The sequence below is a fragment of the Coregonus lavaretus genome, assembly GCF_964263955.1.
Source record: "Coregonus lavaretus genome assembly, chromosome: 3".
Lineage (NCBI taxonomy): Eukaryota > Metazoa > Chordata > Actinopteri > Salmoniformes > Salmonidae > Coregonus > Coregonus lavaretus.
The window spans coordinates 37,632,489-37,651,809 of NC_139990.1; the positions used below are offsets into that span (position 1 = coordinate 37,632,489).

A 19,321-nucleotide genomic window follows, 5' to 3' on the forward strand; every position below is an offset into this window, starting at 1 on the left:
ATACCAATGCCCTAACCTCTGCATGACTAAAGGTAGTTAGTCGGTAGCAGGAAATACCAAGGCCCTAACCTCTGCATGACTAAAGGTAGTCAGTCAGCAGCAGGAAATACCAAGGCCCTAACCTCTGCATTACTAAAGGTAGTCAGTCAGCAGCAGGAAATACCAAGGCCCTAACCTCTGCATGGCTAAAGCCAGGGACTCATATGGGAGCCGGCCAAAGATGGTCTGTGGCTGAGTAGCTGGCCTGAATCTAAGAGGGGCTGGAACGCGGACTCAACAAGAGTTTCCCCCTGTGGCTTAAAACTAATCAATGGTCTCTATGTGTTCTTTGATCTGCCACCAGGAGTCACTCCATCCGTTTACACACTGCATCCAGATCTATCCCTCTGGGTCTATCCAACTAGAGTTAAAACCACCAAACACTACTACCTTTCCACATGATTTACAATCCTATTCAGCCCTAGGTGATTCCCACTAGAAACACTGCTTTGCTGTCTGTGTGGTGACAATGTAAAGGAAGCTAAAACACAAAGCCATCAGCTGAAACCACTGTTGTCCTGAGGAGACAGGACTTCAATGACACTCAAGATAATCTATAGTATATAGTGACAGAGGGAGGAGGAGCGAGCGAGCGAGAGAGCGCCCTACAACATCATGTAGTACAACAGGCCTGTCACCACAGCCCTACAACATCATGCAGTACAACAGGCCTGTCACTACAGCCCTCAGGCTAGTACAGAGCTGACGACAGTCCCCAAGGCCCGTGTCTCTCTACTCTCAACATACCTATTCATCTCCTTCAGCCACAGATGAGCAGCACTGGTGGATGTGACACAGGGCTAGTGACACATCTCTTCTCTCCTTTCTGGTTGTGTTGAACGTGAGACATGTTTTAATGGCTGTTGGAGACATGCTTCTCATACAGCGGTGGTCATCAGTGTCATGGCGGGTATATCATTAACAACTAACTTATTCAATCATTAAAATGGGCCTGAATTAAAATGGATTGAGAAAGGAAAAAACAACAAATCACTACAAAGATACAGGCGTCCTTCCTAACTCAGTTGCCGGAGAGGAAAGAAACCCCTCAGGGATTTCACCATGAGGCCAATGGTGACTTCAAAACAGTTAGAGAGTTCAATGGCTGTGATAGGAAAAAACTCAGGATGGATCAACAACATTGTAGTTACTCCACAATACTAACCTAAATGACAGAGTGAAAAGAAGGAAGCCTGTACAGAATAAAAATATTCCAAAACATGCCTCCTGTTTGCATTAAGGCACTAAAGTAAAACTGCAAAAATGTGGCAAAGAAATGACCTTTATGTCCTGAATAGAAAGTGTTATATTTGGGGCAAATCCAACACAACACATCACTGACTGGTGGCTGCATCATGTTATGGGTATGCTTGTCAACGGCTCAGCACAGGCAAAATCCTAGAGGAAAACCTGGTTCAGTCTGCTTTCCAACAGACACTGGGAGACAAATTCACCTTTCAGCATGACAATAACCTAAAACACAAGGCCATATCTACACTGGAGTTGCTTACTAAAATGTTCCTATTTGAAGAATCTCAAATATAAAATATATTTTGAATTGTTTAACACTTTTTTGGTTACTACATGATTCCATATGTGTTATTTCATAGTTTTGATGTCTTCACTATTATTCTACAATGTAGAAAATAGTAAAAATAAAGAAAAACCCTGGAATGAGTATGTGTGTCCAAACGTTTGACTGGTACTGTATGTAAATGAGATATTTCTGTATTTCATTTTCAATCAATTTGCAAATATTTCTAAAAACATATTTTCACGTTGTCATTAAGGGGTATTGTGTGTAGATGGGTGAGAAAAATATATATTTAATCCATTTTGAATTCAGGCTGTAACACAACAAAATGTGAAATAAGTCAAGAGGTATGAATGCTTTCTGAAGGCACTGTATATAAAGAGAAAGAGTTTCAGAGGGTTGAACATGATTAGACCCTTAGAGCTCCACACCATCACAGAGTTGCCCTACTTTCCCTGACCATAGCAAAACAGCATTTTCCAGATAACTCTAGGTCTCAAATACATTCTCTGGCGTATCTAACATTATAACATTCCTCAGTTTGATATCCTCCCAACTCTGATGACCTCCCAAATGGCACCCCATTCCCTATTTAGTGCACTACTTCTGAACAGGGCCCACAGACTCTGGTCAAAAGTAGTGCACTATATAGGGAGTGAGGTGCCATTTGGGACACTATGGCCTACCTACCTTAGCACACTGCATGTGGTTGCAGCCTTCGTTCTTCTGAATAGGGGACTTGCAGTTGGCGCAGGGTTTGGCGTTTGTGAGTAACCACAAGACCACAAGCAGTTGGCTGCATCTTCATAGGCTTCACTCACACCAGCCACTTCCCAGAAAACAACAACACAACAGACCACTAACTGAACATGGCATATTCCACAGCTCAGGAGTCAGAGAGGAAAAAGTGGTAGTGTTCTTACAACCTACAGCGTGTGTGTGTGTTTGTTCTCTCTAATAGCCCATTCACGCTGACGGTAATCACTGCTTTTGAAACACTGCGCCTTTATTCTCTAGCCGCATCCCAAATGGCACCCTATTCCCTATATAGTGCACTACTTTAGACCAGGGCAAATAGGGGTTATGGTCAAAAGTAGTACACTATGTAGGGAATAGGGTGCCATTTGAGAAAATCACTGACTGAACAGAATGGAACCGTGACAGCTTTTAAAACCAGAACAAAAGCACATGGGGAGAATGGTTTAAAGCACAACAATAACTACTTTTATTCCTGCCTGAAACCTAGTGTTGTCTGTAGCTAGCATCTGAAACCTAGTGTTGTCTGTAGCTAGCATCTGAAACCTAGTGTTATCTGTAGCTAGCATCTGAAACCTAATGTTATCTGTAGCTAGCATCTGAAACCTAGTGTTATCTGTAGCTAGCATCTGAAACCTAGTGTTATCTGTAGATAGTATCTGAAACCTAGTGTTATCTGTAGCTAGCATCTGAAACCTAGTGTTGTCTGTAGATAGCATCTGACACCTAGTGTTATCTGTAGCTAGCATCTGAAACCTAGTGTTGTCTGTAGCAAGCATCTGAAACCTAGTGTTGTCTGTAGCTAGCATCTGAAACCTAGTGTTGTCTGTAGCTAGCATCTGAAACCTAGTGTTATCTGTAGCTAGCATCTGAAACCTAGTGTTGTCTGTAGCTAGCATCTGAAGTGGTGATGTGAGCAGGACTGAGTCCCAAATTGCGCCCTATTCACTATATAGGCTCTGGTAGTAGTGCTCTATATAGGGAATAGGGGTGGTGTTTGAGACACAGACAAGGACTTGAGTCCGTGAACTGAACGGTCCATCAATGGATGCTAGATATCAAGCCTAGCAGCACTGACCTGATACAGCTGCATTTGTTTTGAGTTTATTTGATATCTGTTAAGGCAGCGTGTTCATATCATCACACAGAAACAAACATTTGGGCTTTTGGCTCCCTCAGTAGGAAGCGGTTTGGGTGACTAAACTGCTCTCATAAATATTTCTGCTTCAGTCAAAAGGCACAGGTAGAATGTTGTAATGTGTAACTGCAGAAGGCCAGAAGCCACAGTGTGTGAAGGGGTATCAACAGTCTTCAGAGGTGAAAGAGAATGAGACGCACAACAACAACAGATTAAGAAGTATACTGGTTTTCTTTAGAAAACGAATATATTAATAGTAGAGGTGCTTACATTCTTGGGGTCTCATCTCAGTAACTTTAGCCAGCCACATCTTCCATGTCTGGCAGTCACATGGTTCATGGGCTTCTCCCTGGCACTCCCTGGAGACAGACAGACAGACATGGTGTTGGTTTACCCCACTTATGATAACACTTCAGACAGACAGACAGACACAGACAGTAGAGTTTACCCTCCAGACACGTCATACTCCTTATACCACTTGTCTATAAATGTTCTGTCTGGGAACACAACCCATGCATTACTCAGATACCACAGACATGAAAGTAGCAGACCATAGAATGCAGTATGGAACATCTTTGTGTTCTAAGAAGATAAGAGAACAGTTACTTCTTCTACCACTAATCTAAGTGATGCATGTGTTTACAAACAGACAATGAATAGACAGGATAGAATGCAGAATCAAAATGCTTTGAGATCCCTAGCTCTATTCAACTCATCGTCAAACATATCACTGGGGTTGGGTGTGTGGGGGTGGGGCTGGGGGTGTGTGGGGGTGGGGCTGGGGGTGTGGGGGTGGGGCTGGGGGGGTGCGCCCCGTTGGGTCCCCTGGACCAGGATTGAGAAACACTGCCTTTGAACAATGTAAAAATGTCCTTGACCTTGAATGTACCCGACCCATCTAAATGTATGTAATTGTATGAAGTAATCTGAAATTCTAAATCATGAAATGTGTAATAACTTGAAATACATATAAAAATGTTTTACCTGAATAAATATATACAGGTGACTGGCAAAATAAAGAAAAGACTTGAGTAAATGAGGGATACAAAGTATATTGAAAGCAGGTGCTTCCACATCATGTTAGGGTCATGTATAAAAATGCCCAGTTGCCCCTTATTTTGACTACCATGGCTAGAAGAGATCTCAGTGACTTTGAAAGAGGGGTCTCGAAGGAGCATGGGGTGCTTAAAGGGTGTGTGTGTGTGTGTGTGTGTGTGTGTGTGTGTGTGTGTGTGTGTGTGTGTGTGTGTGTGTGTGTGTATGTGTGTATGTGTGTGACACCAGATCTCAACCCAATTGAACACTTATGGGAGATTCTGGAGCGGCGCCTGAAACAGCATTTTCCACCACCATCAACCAAATGATGGAATTTCTCGTGGAAGAACGGTGTCGCATCCCTCCAATAGAGTTCCAGACAGTTGTAGAATCTATGCCAAGGTGCATTGAAGCTGTTCTGGTGGCTCGTGGTGGCCCAACGCTCTCTTAAGACACTTTATGTTGGTGTTTCCTTTATTTTATAATAATAATATAATATAATAAATAATAATATAATATAACAATAATATAATATGCCATTTAGCAGACGCTTTTATCCAAAGCGACTTACAGTCATGCGTGCATACATTTTTACGTATGGGTGGTCCCGGGGATCGAACCCACTACCCTGGCGTTACAAGCGCCGTGCTCTACCAGTTGAGCTATAGAGGACCACATTTTGGCAGTTACCTGTATATATATATTTTTAAAATGCTATGTGTTTGATAACACTGATGTTCCCCAGCAGAACTGCATTATAAGGGACAAGAACATTACTTTATAATTGTCTGGGTGATGGCTGAAAGCAGCAGTGTTTTTCACTGGTGGAGGAGGAGAGGGCATTGATGCGTGAGGATGTATTGGGAGGGTCATGGCATCACTGGGAACCTGGGGATATGTTGAGCAGGGCCAGGGCTGGGCCATGGTTGTGTTGGTCGGTAGGCTTGGGATGTATACAATATATACCATATACCGGGGTATTCGGAAATAGCCACGGGATGCTTTTTCAATACCGTTGAAACTAAACGTTTATATTTGCAGCTACTTTTTAAGTAAATCCCTGCAGTCAACTTGTGCAATACGTTAGGATATACAGCAGATCGCGTTCTTCATTTCACCCGTCACATTATTTTACATTATGAATCTTACCGTTGTTCCCCAGAACAGTTGAGCCAGTCTCGTGTTTGTTTGTAAATAGCACAACAGGAGAAAGCGGGAGCAGGTGAGTCCAGCTGTGTATTGACAGGGATCGTATTTTATATTGAAAGTCAACAGTGTATTTTTGCTTCAATAGAGTGATCAGGGACGTGCAACGCTATTTGAGTGGCAACCACACAAGTAAATGACCTTACAATGAAAAATAAAAGTATTTTTATTGTAAAACTATGCATAGCCATCATATTTCTAATATTTATCATAGAAAGAATGTAGCCAGCTACATTTCCTAATGTTTTGCTTAAAGTTAATCTTGCATTTTACCACAGAAAAGTAAGCTGGCTACACGGAGAGGCTGTCTGCTGATAGAAGGCCAGTTTGTGTGAATTCTCATCCGAGTGGAGAAGTGCAATTGAAGCGCAACAGTCTGTTGCTGAGCAGAAATTACAATAAGAAGCATTTTACATCTGCGTTTCCAAAACTCAACAAGACATTTCTTATGCGTTTTATCTATTTTTCCTGCATGAAAAACAAAGAATTCTGCATTAACGCGACCCCTAGATTTGACTTGCTAGTTATCTAAGTAAGTGGCTGAATTAATAAGGCATCATATTGTGTTCGCTTTCTGCCGTGTTTAAGATGTCAAAGCCCTTTGGATGAGTTATCTGTACAGCTGCCACTGCTATCTTTTGATTTCCTTGCATTTTTTTCTCTTCTCCGTTCTCGGCCCGTCTGCTCCAAGCAGGCCCATTGCCCTAGTGACCAAAATCGAACTCCTGTTGCAAATATTAGTTTAGTTCACTAATAATAAGGCTTGTGTCGACATGCCCGGACATGCATGCAATAAGCTAGCTAGCTAGCTAAGCAGATATAGTAGCTATGTGACCTGTTAGCAAAGATTATGATAACTAACCCTTTCATCTGTGGTGTTATCTAGCTAGCTATATTAGCTACCATCAAAGATTATGATAACTAACCCTTTCCTCTGGGGTGTTATCTAGCTAGCTATATTAGCAACTACCAAATATTATGATATCTAACCCTTTCATCTGTGGTGTTATCTAGCTAGCTATATAAGCTACTATCAAAGATTATGATATCTAACCCTTTCATCTGTGGTGTTATCTAGCTAGCTATATAAGCTACTATGCTAGCTAGCTGGCTAGATAAACATGTTGCTAAGATATCAGATAGGACAGGGCTCTCCAACCCTGGTCCTGGAGTGCTACCCTCCTGTAGGTTTTCAATTCAACCCCAGTTGTAACTTTCCTGATTCAACTTAATCCTGGACTATCGGACCACCATCTTATTACGTTTGCAATCGCAACAAATAATTTGCTTTGACCCCAACCAAGGATTATCAAAAGCTGCGCTATAAATTCTCAGACAACCAAAAGATTCCTAGATGCCCTTCCACACTCCCTCCACCTACCCAAGGACGTCGGAGTACAAAAATCAGTTAACCACCTAACCAAGGATCTAAACGTAACCTTGCGTAAAATCCTGGATGCAGTTGCACCACTAAAAACAAAAAACGTGTCACAAGAAACCAGCTCCCTTGTATACAGAAAATACCAGAGCCCTGAAGCAAGCTTCCAGAAAATTGGAACGGAAATGGCACTCCACCAAATTGGAAGTCTTCCGACTAGCTTGGAAAGATACCATGCAATATCCTTACTGCTGCCAGATCAGCCTACTTTTCCAACCTGATTGAGGAGAATACAAACAATCCTAAATGTATTTTTGATACTGGCTTCCTGTTAAGGCTAGGGCTGATTTCAAGGTTTTACTGCTAACCTACAAAGTATTACATGGACTTGCTCCTATCCATCTCTCTGATTTGGTCCTGCCGTACATACCTACACCTACGCTACGGTCACAAGATGCAGGCCTCTTTATTGTTCCTAGAATTTCTAAGCAAACAGCTGGAGGCAGGGCTTTCTCCTATAGAGCTACATGTTTATGAAATGGTATGCCTATCCATGTGAGAAACGCAGACTCGGTCACAAGTCTTTACTGAAGACTCATCTCTTCAGTAGGTGCTATGATTGAGTGTAGTGTTGCCCAGGGGTGTGAAGGTCAACGGCAAGGCACTGGAGTGACGAACCACCCTTGCTGTCTCTGCCTGGCCAGTTCCCCTCTCTCCACTTGGATTATCTCCCTCTGACCCTATTACGGGGGCTGAGTCACTGGATTGCTCAAGCTCTCCCATCCTTTCTGTCCTTGGGCACGTGCGGTTGGGGAGATCTTCGTAGGCTATAATCGGCCTCGTCTCAAATCAAATCAAATCTTATTCGTCACATGAGCAGAATACAACAGGTGTAGACCTTACCGTGAAATGCTTACTTACAAGCCCTTAACCAACAATGCAGTTGAAGAAATAGAGTTAAGAAAATATTGACTAAATAAAATAAAGTAAAAAATAAAATAAAAAGTAACACAATAAAATAACAATAACGAGGCTATATACAGGGGGTACCGATACCGAGTCAATGTGCGGGGGTACAGGTTAGTCGAGGTAGTTTGAACATGTAGGTAGGCTTAAAGTGACTATGCATAGATAATAAACAGCGAGTGGCAGAAGTGTAAAAACAAAGGGGGGGGGGTTCCGGGTGGCCATTTGATTAATTGTTCAGCAGTCTTATGGTTTGGGGGTAGAAGCTGTTAAGGAGCCTTTTGGTCATAGACTTGGCGCTCCGGTACCGCTTGCCGTGCGGTAGCAGAGAGAACAGTCTATGACTAGGGTGGCTGGAGTCTTTGACAGGGTAGTAAGTTAGTGGCCTGTTGATATCCCTTTAGTTGTGTGGGGGCTGTGCTTGACAAAGTGGGTGGGGTTATATCCTGCCTGGTTGGCCCTGTCCGGGGATAACTTTGTCTACCTTGCTACCTTGTCCCGGATCTACTGTCTAGACTATCCCCTATCACCCTCTCTCTTGACCCTCCCCGCACATGCTGTCTTGACCTCTGAACCCTCGGCTGTGAAAAGCCAACTGACATTTACTCCCAAGGAGCTGAACTGTTGCACCCTCTATAACCATTGTGACTATTATTTGACCCTGCTGGTCATCTATGAACGTTTGAACATCTTGAAGAACGATCTGGCCAGAATGGCCTGTACTCTTATAATCGCCACCCGGCACAGCCAGAAGAGGACTGGCCACCCCTCAGAGCCTGGTTCCTCTAGGTTTCTTCCTAGGTTCCTGCCTTTCTAGGGAGTTTTTCCTAGCCACCGTGCTTCTACATCTGCATTGCTTGCTGTTTGAGGTTTTTGGCTGGGTTTCTGTATAAGCACTTTCTGCCAATTGATGTTGTAAAAAGGGCTTTATAAATACTATGCCATCTTAATTTACCCAGTTTATCAAGAGATTTACCATTCAAATAACATTATTACCATTATGTTGTTATGTAGTTAGATTGGTAAAAACAAAGTCACATGTATTGTTTGTATTAATGCACACATGGCTTTTTCTGGGAAAGTTTGTCATTTTTCTATTTATTTATTTTATTTGATTTATTTTAGTCATTTAGCAGACGCTCTTATCCAGAGCGACTTACAGTTAGTGAGTGCATACATTATTAATTTTTTATACTGGCCTCCCGTGGGAATCGAACCTACAACCCTGGCGTTGCAAACACCATGCTCTACCCACTGAGCTACATCCCTGCCGGCCATTCCCTCCCCTACCCTGGACGACACTGGGCCAATTGTGCGCCACCCCATGGGTCTGGCATTCTAATTGAATGATATTGAATATCGGCCTAAAATATCGGCCATCTGCCTCCTTGACCCCCAAAAAATCCATATTGGTTCTCTACTATACAGTGGGGAGAACAAGTATTTGATACACTGCCGATTTTGCAGGTTTTCCTACTTACAAAGCATGTAGAGGTCTGTCATTTCTATCATAGGTACACTTCAACTGTGAGAGACGGAATCTAAAACAAAAATCCAGGAAATCACATTGTATGATTTTTAAGTAATTAATTTGCATTTTATTGCATGACATAAGTATTTGATACATCAGAAAAGCAGAACTTAATATTTGGTACAGAAACCTTTGTTTGCAATTACAGAGATCATACGTTTCCTGTAGATCTTGACCAGGTTTGCACACACTGCAGCAGGGATTTTGGCCCACTCCTCCATACAGACCTTCTCCAGATCCTTCAGGTTTCGGGGCTGTCGCTGGGCAATACGGACTTTCAGCTCCCTCCAAAGATTTTCTATTGGGTTCAGGTCTGGAGACTGGCTAGGCCACTCCAGGACCTTGTGATGCTTCTTACGGAGCCACTCCTTGGTTGCCCTGGCTGTGTGTTTCGAGTCGTTGTCATGCTGGAAGACCCAGCCACGACCCATCTTCAATGCTCTTACTGAGGGAAGGAGGTTGTTGGCCAAGATCTCGCGATACATGGCCCCATCCATCCTCCCCTCAATACGGTGCAGTCGTCCTGTCCCCTTTGCAGAAAAGCATCCCCAAAGAATGATGTTTCCACATCCATGCTTCACGGTTGGGATGGTGTTCTTGGGGTTGTACTCATCCTTCTTCTTCCTCCAAAACATGGCGAGTGGAGTTTAGACCAAAAAGCTCTATTTTTGTCTCATCAGACCACATGACCTTCTCCCATTCCTCCTCTGGATCATCCAGATGGTCATTGGCAAACTTCAGACGGGCCTGGACATGCGCTGGCTTGAGCAGGGGGACCTTGCGTGCACTGCAGGATTTTAATCCATGACGGCGTAGTGTGTTACTAATGGTTTTCTTTAAGACTGTGGTCCCAGCTCTCTTCAGGTCATTGACCAGGTCCTGCCGTGTAGTTCTGGGCTGATCCCTCACCTTCCTCATGATCATTGATGCCCCACGAGGTGAGATCTTGCATGGAGCGCCAGACCGAGGGTGATTGACCGTCATCTTGAACTTCTTCCATTTTCTAATAATTGCGCCAACAGTTGTTGCCTTCTCACCAAGCTGCTTGTCTATTGTCCTGTAGCCCATCCCAGCCTTGTGCAGGTCTACAATTTTATCCCTGATGTCCTTACACAGCTCTCTGGTCTTGGCCATTGTGGAGAGGTTGGAGTCTGTTTGATTGAGTGTGTGGACAGGTCTCTTTTATACAGGTAATGAGTTCAAACAGGTGCAGTTAATGTAGGTAATGAGTGGAGAACAGGAGGGCTTCTTAAAGAAAAACGAACAGGTCTGTGAGAGCCGGAATTCTTACTGGTTGGTAGGTGATCAAATACTTATGTCATGCAATAAAATGCAAATTAATTACTTAAAAATCATACAATGTGATTTTCTGGATTTTTGTTTTAGATTCCGTCTCTCACAGTTGAAGTGTACCTATGATAAATATTACAGACCTCTACATGCTTTGTAAGTAGGAAAACCTGCAAAATCGGCAGTGTATCAAATACTTGTTCTCCCCACTGTATATGTATAACTTTATGCGTCTTTGCAATTCGCTTATTTTCATTTGTGCTCATTAGCATGTTTAGCTAGCAGCCTCCATTGAAATTCTTTACAAATTCGCTATTACTTGTGCTAATTTTGTTAGCATTCTGGTAATAGACGCCCAATGGGCTTTTCTTTTTTGGCGCCCCCTTGTGTACTAAGTCGGTAATACCCTAAATCCCGGGATGCTAGAAGGACGGTATCACGATAAGAAAATCTGGATACGGCCCAACCCTGTTGGTAGGGACAGAAGGTGGAGCGCCAGAGGTGGTACCACTCTCTGCCTGCTCCCATGCCAGCCAGGCCCAGTACACAGAGACCAATATGAACACAGACTAGATGAGAATGTGTACACACACTTATAGCAATGGGGACGTATGCACACACAGTCACACACGCACATTCAAAAACCTCATGCAGAAAGAGACAATGGGATGCTGGAAACATGCAAGCACACATTATATTTCCTTAGCCAACTTCCTTAAGGGTTGATGGCCTGCTGAACCATGGCAAGCTGAACCAGGTGTGAAGAGAGTGGCATGTATACTAGGGATGGGACAAATTGACAATTTTCTTAACGTTTAAACATTTTCTGTTAAAATGATAAGAAAATATAAAATCCCACATCAATTCACAACACAGAATAATAGTCCTATTACTCCTGTATGACTGCTAGGGCCGGACAACAAAGTTATCTGCCGCAGTCATATACCCTTGAAAGCACCCTTGGTTATGGCATGTTTGTTTGTGTGGAAGGGTACATCTTCTCTGGAGACTGAACGGGCATTTTACTTGTCTGTTAAGGAATGCCGTTTCTGAAGCGGGACTAACGTCCATCACTAGGGGACCAGAACTGTCAATCAAATAATCTCGATCTGCCTGCGCGCAGACCACGCTCTCCTAAAAAGGTACTTTAAAATTTGTTAAATACCAAGACATTTAGCAGAAATAAAGGAGTCGATTCCTAGCGGAAGAAGTGTTGAGATTCAGTCATTTTGGAACGGAGGAGACTGATTAGCTGCCGTACTTCCGAGAACAGAAACACTTGCATCTTTCATTGTGAGCTAGCGAGGGACAGAGAGAGAGGGGAGGGCCACAGTACAGGTAGGTCTAATCCCTAACGTATACCTGTAGATTCTAATCCTATTCTCTGAGGAGAAACAGGTGAGTTGACATTAATAGCAGGAGAAGAACTACAGTGGTTAAATAAGTTATGCTAAGTATGTTATGGAATGTTGCAGGGCACCATAGCCTACATGAAAATAAAGTATTGACAGCAGAGACATTCTTTACATTTTAAAATGCAAATGTACAAATGTATATTTATGCCAGTATCTGTATGTTCTCCCTATTGACAAAGAGCAGCTGACAAAGGAGATGTGTAGTGCAGCGCAGCATGTAATGCCTATGAATGATCTGTGAAGCGCCTACGTACTGCTCTATAAAGCCTTTCTAAGCCGTTGTTAGTTTACATTTTAACACATGTAATGGCCCCGGTGGACAACAGCAGAACTGACCAGCAGAAGAGGTGTTCTCTGCCACAGTCGATAGATAGCCCCTGATCTATGCATGTAATGCTTATGAAGACTTGATCAATGCTCTATGAAGTCTTTATAAGCTGTTGTTCCAAGTGCATCACATATAATGACCCCTATGGAACACAGAGCAGCAGTACTGACCAGGGAAACGGTGTCCCTTGCCACAGTCTATGTAGTGCTTATGAAGACTATATGAATTCTCTAAAAAACCTTTATAAGCTGATGTATGAAGATCAGAGTAGAACTGACCAGCAGAAGAGATGTCCCTTGCCACAGTCCACAGCAGGAGCTCTGAGGAGGGGTTGACTGAAGGGGTCAGAGGAGCTGCTACCTGGACCCTGGGATGAGAGACGCACCGCCCGCTCACACCCCGCCTTGGGACACCAGCGGATAGCTGGGTTGTTCTCCACAAACGCCTGGGGAGGAAAAATTAAAAACACATGAATACAGTATCAATATTTGGCTACAGAACTGAGGAAGAGAGAGCAGTGTTTTGCAATATAACTGAAACATTTCTAAACTGCAACATCTGTGCCACTTAGGACTGCGGGTTCATTACAGCACTGCCTGCTGTTAGGGTCAGCACTGCCTACTGTTAGGGTCAGCACCGCCTGCTGTTAGGGTCAGCACCAAAAATAGGAAAACAACCATTTCTGATCTGGGCCTGTATGCATAAAGTTTTCTCAGAGTAGGAGTGTTGAGCTCGGATCAGTTTCCCCTTTTAGATTACAATGAATGGACCTGATCCTAGATCAGCGCTGATACTCTGAGAGGCTTTATGAATACAGGCCCTTTTCATCCAGAATACACCTATACTTGTTTTAGTCTTCTCCACCAGGGTCGTGACTCCTGACTCATTTATAAACTGGACTGCACCACAGGTCCAACTGCAATCCTCCCAACCAATCACTCTGTCAGTCATTAACCTCTGACCCAGAAAATACCAACCAATCACAGCCTCCATGTCACCCAATAAGACTTGATGTTTCCATGACAATGTAGGTAGGTAGGGAGAGGTTAGGTCATGTCTTAAGGTCAGTCTCAGAATAGATCAGGAGTTCCGTTGTTGTTGTCCATGTAAAACCACCAGAGACTGTGTGTACGGTCTCATAGTTATATGGTCAGGGTCAGGGACAGCAGTAGATGTCTCCTCTCCTCCTTACTAATACATGTTTAACTGAATACAGCTTTGACATTCAATGAGAAATAAATAATCTTCCTTCCTTTTCAGTTTGCCTGCCTGCTGGTGTAGCTTGTGTACTTCCTTGTGTGTGTGTGTGGCGCGCATGTGCGTCTACATGTACCTTGATGTCGAACTGCAGGTAGCGCTTGTCCATCTCTCTGGAGACGACACTCTCTATGACCTCCACAGGAACCAGCTGGAAGCAGTCGTACGCCGGGCAGAAGATGTTGTGAGCCTCCCCTTCCTGGATCTTCAGATTCAGAAACCTGACACACACACAGAGACAGAGACAGAGAGAGACGGACAGACAGACACAGAGACAGAGACACACGCTTAAGGTTAAGTATCCTACTAGTGGTTTATCTTCCCCTATTGTCCAATTAATCACACTTACACCTTGAAAAACCAACTAAGTTCAAATCAATGAAGAAACCACAGAGAAACGGCTGCATCTCAAATGGCACCCTATTCCCCATGTAGTGCCCTTCTTTTGAACAGGGCTCTGGTCAAAAGTAGTGCACTATGTAGGGAATAGGGTGCCATTTGGGACGCACTTGTTTTATGGAAGGAATAAGCTCACCCTTCCCAGCAGGCTCGGCAGAACTCGTGACCACATGACATGTCAACTGGTTCCTCGAAGATAGACATGGGGCACATGCAGATCCCACACTGTCAGAGAGACAGGGAGAAGAACACAACTGAGATGCTTACAGATTGATTGATTGATTTATTGTATTATTATAGTGTCATTCATCTTCAAGGATGCCCAGCCCACATAGGCATAATAGATGTTTAGATACGTTTCTTTCAAAGACACAGGGAGAATACAACACAGAACTGAGAATGACAGGAAACACATATTTTGACAGGAATTACAAAGTGTCTTTACAGCAAAATGAATGACAAAACTAACAAACATGCAATAGCTGATTAGATTGTCAGAGCATCAGGAAAAAACACACAAGACTGACAGAATGACAGGCAATATTATAGATTCTGTTTAGTGCATATTCAATTTGAAAAAACAAATATCCTGTTTGGATAAGTTTGAGGATCTGGCTACAGTGTAACAGTGTACAGGAAGTTCTTATTAACATATGCACTTTTTAACCTTGACTATCTGTGATGTGGAGAACAGCCGAGCAGATCTTCCTGAAGCCCATCATCATCATCATCATCTCTTTTGACAAAATGTCTATTCCATAAAACACAATGCATTGCCCAGGCATCCTCTACTCCACACACTGCTGCCTTGTTCTACAGTCTGAAGAGGAACAATGGACTGTGAGGAACCCACTGGAACTCAACAATGACTGTATTGATCTCTGAAAGAGGCAGCTTGTAATCCCATCTACTGAAACCTTCAGAAAGGACCCTTGAGTACAGAATTGGTCAATCAACACAGTGTGTAGCCTAACAGTTAGGTTGAGGACTGGCCTAGCTATTCACTGGTTTACTCCTCCACTGAGTTGATTTGCTGATAAAGTCAAATCTCAGTCTGACAGAAATTGTTATTAGTTCAGTTTCCTCTCAGAGATGATGTGTGTTTTTCTCCAAATCAAGGTTGTCTGGTAGAACCATGCCATAACACAAGAGGCACTAGAGACTCAATATGATACTGGAAGTAAGTCTCAATACTGTCTCATGGCTTCCTTTCCTTGTCTCTGACATGATAATGGAAGTGTCTCAATACTGTCTCATGGCTTCCTTTCCTTGTCTCTGACACATGATACTGGGAGTAAGTCTCAATACTGTCTCATGGCTTCCTTTCCTTGTCTCTGACACATGAAACTGTGAGTAAGTCTCAATACTGTCTTATGGCTTCCTTTCCTTGTCTCTGACACATGATACTGGGAGTAAGTCTCAATACTGTCTCGTGGCTTCCTTTCCTTGTCTCTGACACATAATACTGGGAGTAAGTCTCAAGACTGTCTCATGGCTTCCTTTCCTTGTCTCTGACACATGATACTGGGAGTAAGTCTCAATACTGTCTCATGGCTTTCTTTCCTTGACTGACACATGAAACTGGGAGTAAGTTTCAATACTGTCTCATGGCTTCCTTTCCTTGTCTCTGTCATGATACTGGGAGTAAGTCTCAATACTGTCTCATGGCTTTCTTTCCTTGACTGACACATGAAACTGGGAGTAAGTCTCAATACTGTCTCATGGCTTCCTTTCCTTGTCTCTGTCATGATACTGGGAGTAAGTCTCAATACTGGCTCATGGCTTCCTTTCCTTGTCTCTGACACATGATACTGGGAGTAAGTCTCAATACTATCTCATGGCTTCCTTTCCTTGTCTCTGACATGATACTGGGAGTAAATCTCAATACAATACTGTCTCATGGCTTCCTTTCCTCGTCTCTGACACATGAAACTGGGAGAAAGTCTCAATATTGTCTCATGGCTTCATTTCCTTGTCTCTGACATGATACTGGGAGTAAGTCTCGATACTGTCTCATGGCTTCCTTTCCTTGTCTCTGACATGATACTGGGAGTAAGTCTCAATACTGTCTCATGGCTTCCTTTCCTTGTCTCTGACATGATATTGGGAGTAAATCTCAATATAATACTGTCTCATGGCTTCCTTTCCTTGTCTCTGACACATGAAACTGGGAGTAAGTCTCAATACTGTCTCATGGCTTCCTTTCCTTGTCTCTGACATGATACTGGGAGTAAGTCTCAATACTGTCTCTGACACATGATACTGGGAGTAAGTCTCGATACTGTCTCATGGCTTCCTTTCCTTGTCTCTGACATGATACTGGGAGTAAGTCTCAATACTGTCTCATGGCTTCCTTTCCTTGTCTCTGACATGATATTGGGAGTAAATCTCAATATAATACTGTCTCATGGCTTCCTTTCCTTGTCTCTGACACATGAAACTGGGAGTAAGTCTCAATACTGTCTCATGGCTTCCTTTCCTTGTCTCTGACATGATACTGGGAGTAAGTCTCAATACTGTCTCTGACACATGATACTGGGAGTAAGTCTCAATACTGTCTCATGGCTTCCTTTCCTTGTCTCTGACACATGAAACTGTGAGTAAGTCTCAATACTGTCTCATGGCTTCCTTTCCTTGTCTCTGACACATGATACTGGGAGTAAGTCTCAATACTGTCTCATGGCTTTTTTTCCTTGTCTCTGACACATGATACTGGGAGTAAGTCTCAATACTGTCTCATGGCTTCCTTTCCTTGTCTCTGACATGATACTGGGAGTAAGTCTCAATACTGTCTCATGGCTTCCTTTCCTTGTCTCTGACATGATACTGGGAGTAAGTCTCAATACTGTCTCATGGCTTCCTTTCCTTGTCTCTGACACATGATACTGGGAGTAAGTCTCAATACTGTCTCATGGCTTCCTTTCCTTGTCTCTGACATGATACTGGGAGTAAGTCTCAATACATTTACATTTTAGTCATACTGTCTCAGGGCTTCCTTTCCTTGTCTCTGACACATGAAAGGTTTGGAATTCAATAGGTTTTCAGTTTCAATAAATTCATTTCACCAGAGATAACATAGGAAGGGAAGCCCCTTCACACTATTGAGCTGTCTTTGACTGGATGAATGATCTATAAGCACCAGTGTGTGTGTGTGTGTGTGTGTGTGTGTGCGTGTATACGCCTGTATCTGTGTGTGTGTGTGTGTATGTGTGTGTGTATGTGCGTGTCTCCTCTTTTCTCTATGCTTCCTGCCCTCACCAGTGTTCTATCATCGTCCCCGGGGGTGAGGCTGATCTCGTCGGGGGAGGTGATGGAAGAGCGGGTGGTCCTGGGGGTACGAGGGGAGGGCAGGGTGTCCCAGGCGTTGTACCCACTAGGGGGAGCACTGGGCATGTGGACCCCAGACCGCTGGCAGCACTCCTCAGAATTAGACATCCAGGCCTCCAACAGCTTCTCTCTGTCCCAGTCTATAGCAGGAAAGATAGAAAACACTAGTTAGGTAATACCCTTTCAGTCTTAAAGCTATCCTCTCAACCAAATACTCCAGCAGGTTCTCTAGGTCCCAATCTGTGGCACAGTAGCAACAGACAATCTGGTCAGCACCTGCAATTTAGGGCATACCAGACCTTTCTTATACAAGAAACTCAAATCATTTACTCTAGCCTTTTGTCTGTAAAGGAGAAATAATCCTCTCTCTCACTACTCTCTTTCAAACTAAGGTACAAGGAGAATGACAACATGTTCTGCCTCTCCTGGAGGACAATGGGAAGAACCTGATTTCAAACATCTTTCTTTCATGGTGTTTCTGGGTATTCTATTCTGCACCACAGGACACATAATGCAGTCAGAAGCCACAACCAGCCTTTCTTAGAAACTCTCTGGATGTGTCTGAATGGCACCCTATTCCCTACACAGTGCACTTCTTTGAACCAGAGCCCTATGGGCCCTACGATAGACTGGCGTCCTGTCCAGCAAGCTGACTCAGAGCCCTATGGGCCCTATGATAGACTGGCGTCCTGTCTAGCAAGCTGCCTCAGAGCACTATGGGCCCTGTGATAGACTGGCGTCCTGTCCAGCAAGCTGCCTCAGAGCCCTATGGGCCCTACGATAGACTGGCGTCCTGTCCAGCAAGTATTTCGACCCCTTTACTTTTTTCACATTTTGTTACATTACAACCTTACTCTAAAATTGATTAAATTGTTTTTTTCCGCTTATCAATCTACACACAATACCCCATATAGACAAAGCAAAAACTGGTTTTTAGAAATGTTTAGAAATGTATTAAAAACTGAAATATCACATTTACATGTATTCAGACCCTTTACTCAGTACTTTGTTGAAGCACCTTTGGCAGCAATTACAGCCTTGAGTCTTCTTGGGTATGACACTACAAGCTTGTCACACCTGTATTTGGGGAGTTTCTCCCATTCTTCTCTGCAGATCCTCTTAAGCTCTGTCAGGTTAGATGGGGAGCGCCGCTGCACAGCTATTTTCAGGTCTCTCCAGAGATGTTCGATTGGGTTCAAGTCTGAGCTCTGGCTGGGCCACTCAAGGACATTCAGAGACTTGTCCCGAAGCCACTCCTGCGTTGTCTTGGCTGTGTGCTTAGAGTCGTTGTCCTGTTGGAAGGTGATCCTTCTCCCCAGTCTGAGGTCCTGAGCGCTCTGGAGCAGGTTTTTATCAAGGATATCTCTGTACTTAGCGCCGTTCATCTTTCCCTTGATCCTGACTAGTCTCCCAGTCCCTGCCTCTGAAAAACATCCCCACAGCATGATGCTGCCACCACCATGCTTCACCGTAGGGATGGTGCCAGGTTTCCTCCAGACGTGACGCTAGCATTCAGGCCAAAGAGTTCAATCTTGGTTTCATCAAACCAGAAAATCTTGTTTCTCATGAGTCTTTAGGTGCCTTTTGGCAAACTCCATGTGCCTTTTACTGAGAAGTGGCTTCCGTATGGCCTCTCTACCACAAAGGCCTGATTGGTGGAGTGCTGCAGAGATAGTTGTCCTTCTGTAAGGTTCTCCCATCTCCACAGAGGAAGTCTGGAGC

At 43.6% G+C, this 19,321-nt stretch overlaps 1 protein-coding gene across 1 annotated transcript in view; it reads right to left on the reverse strand.

Annotated features, from left to right (window-relative positions):
* Window positions 1-19,321, reverse strand: part of LOC311111937 (ankyrin repeat and IBR domain-containing protein 1-like) — a 69,880-nt gene that overhangs the window by 19,235 nt on the left and 31,324 nt on the right. The window contains 7 exon segments of the mRNA XM_084154866.1: window positions 2,264-2,353; window positions 2,356-2,402; window positions 3,738-3,826; window positions 12,895-13,061; window positions 13,950-14,094; window positions 14,409-14,497; window positions 17,531-17,739. Of these exon segments, the coding sequence (XP_084010992.1) occupies window positions 2,264-2,353; window positions 2,356-2,402; window positions 3,738-3,826; window positions 12,895-13,061; window positions 13,950-14,094; window positions 14,409-14,497; window positions 17,531-17,739 (836 nt within the window).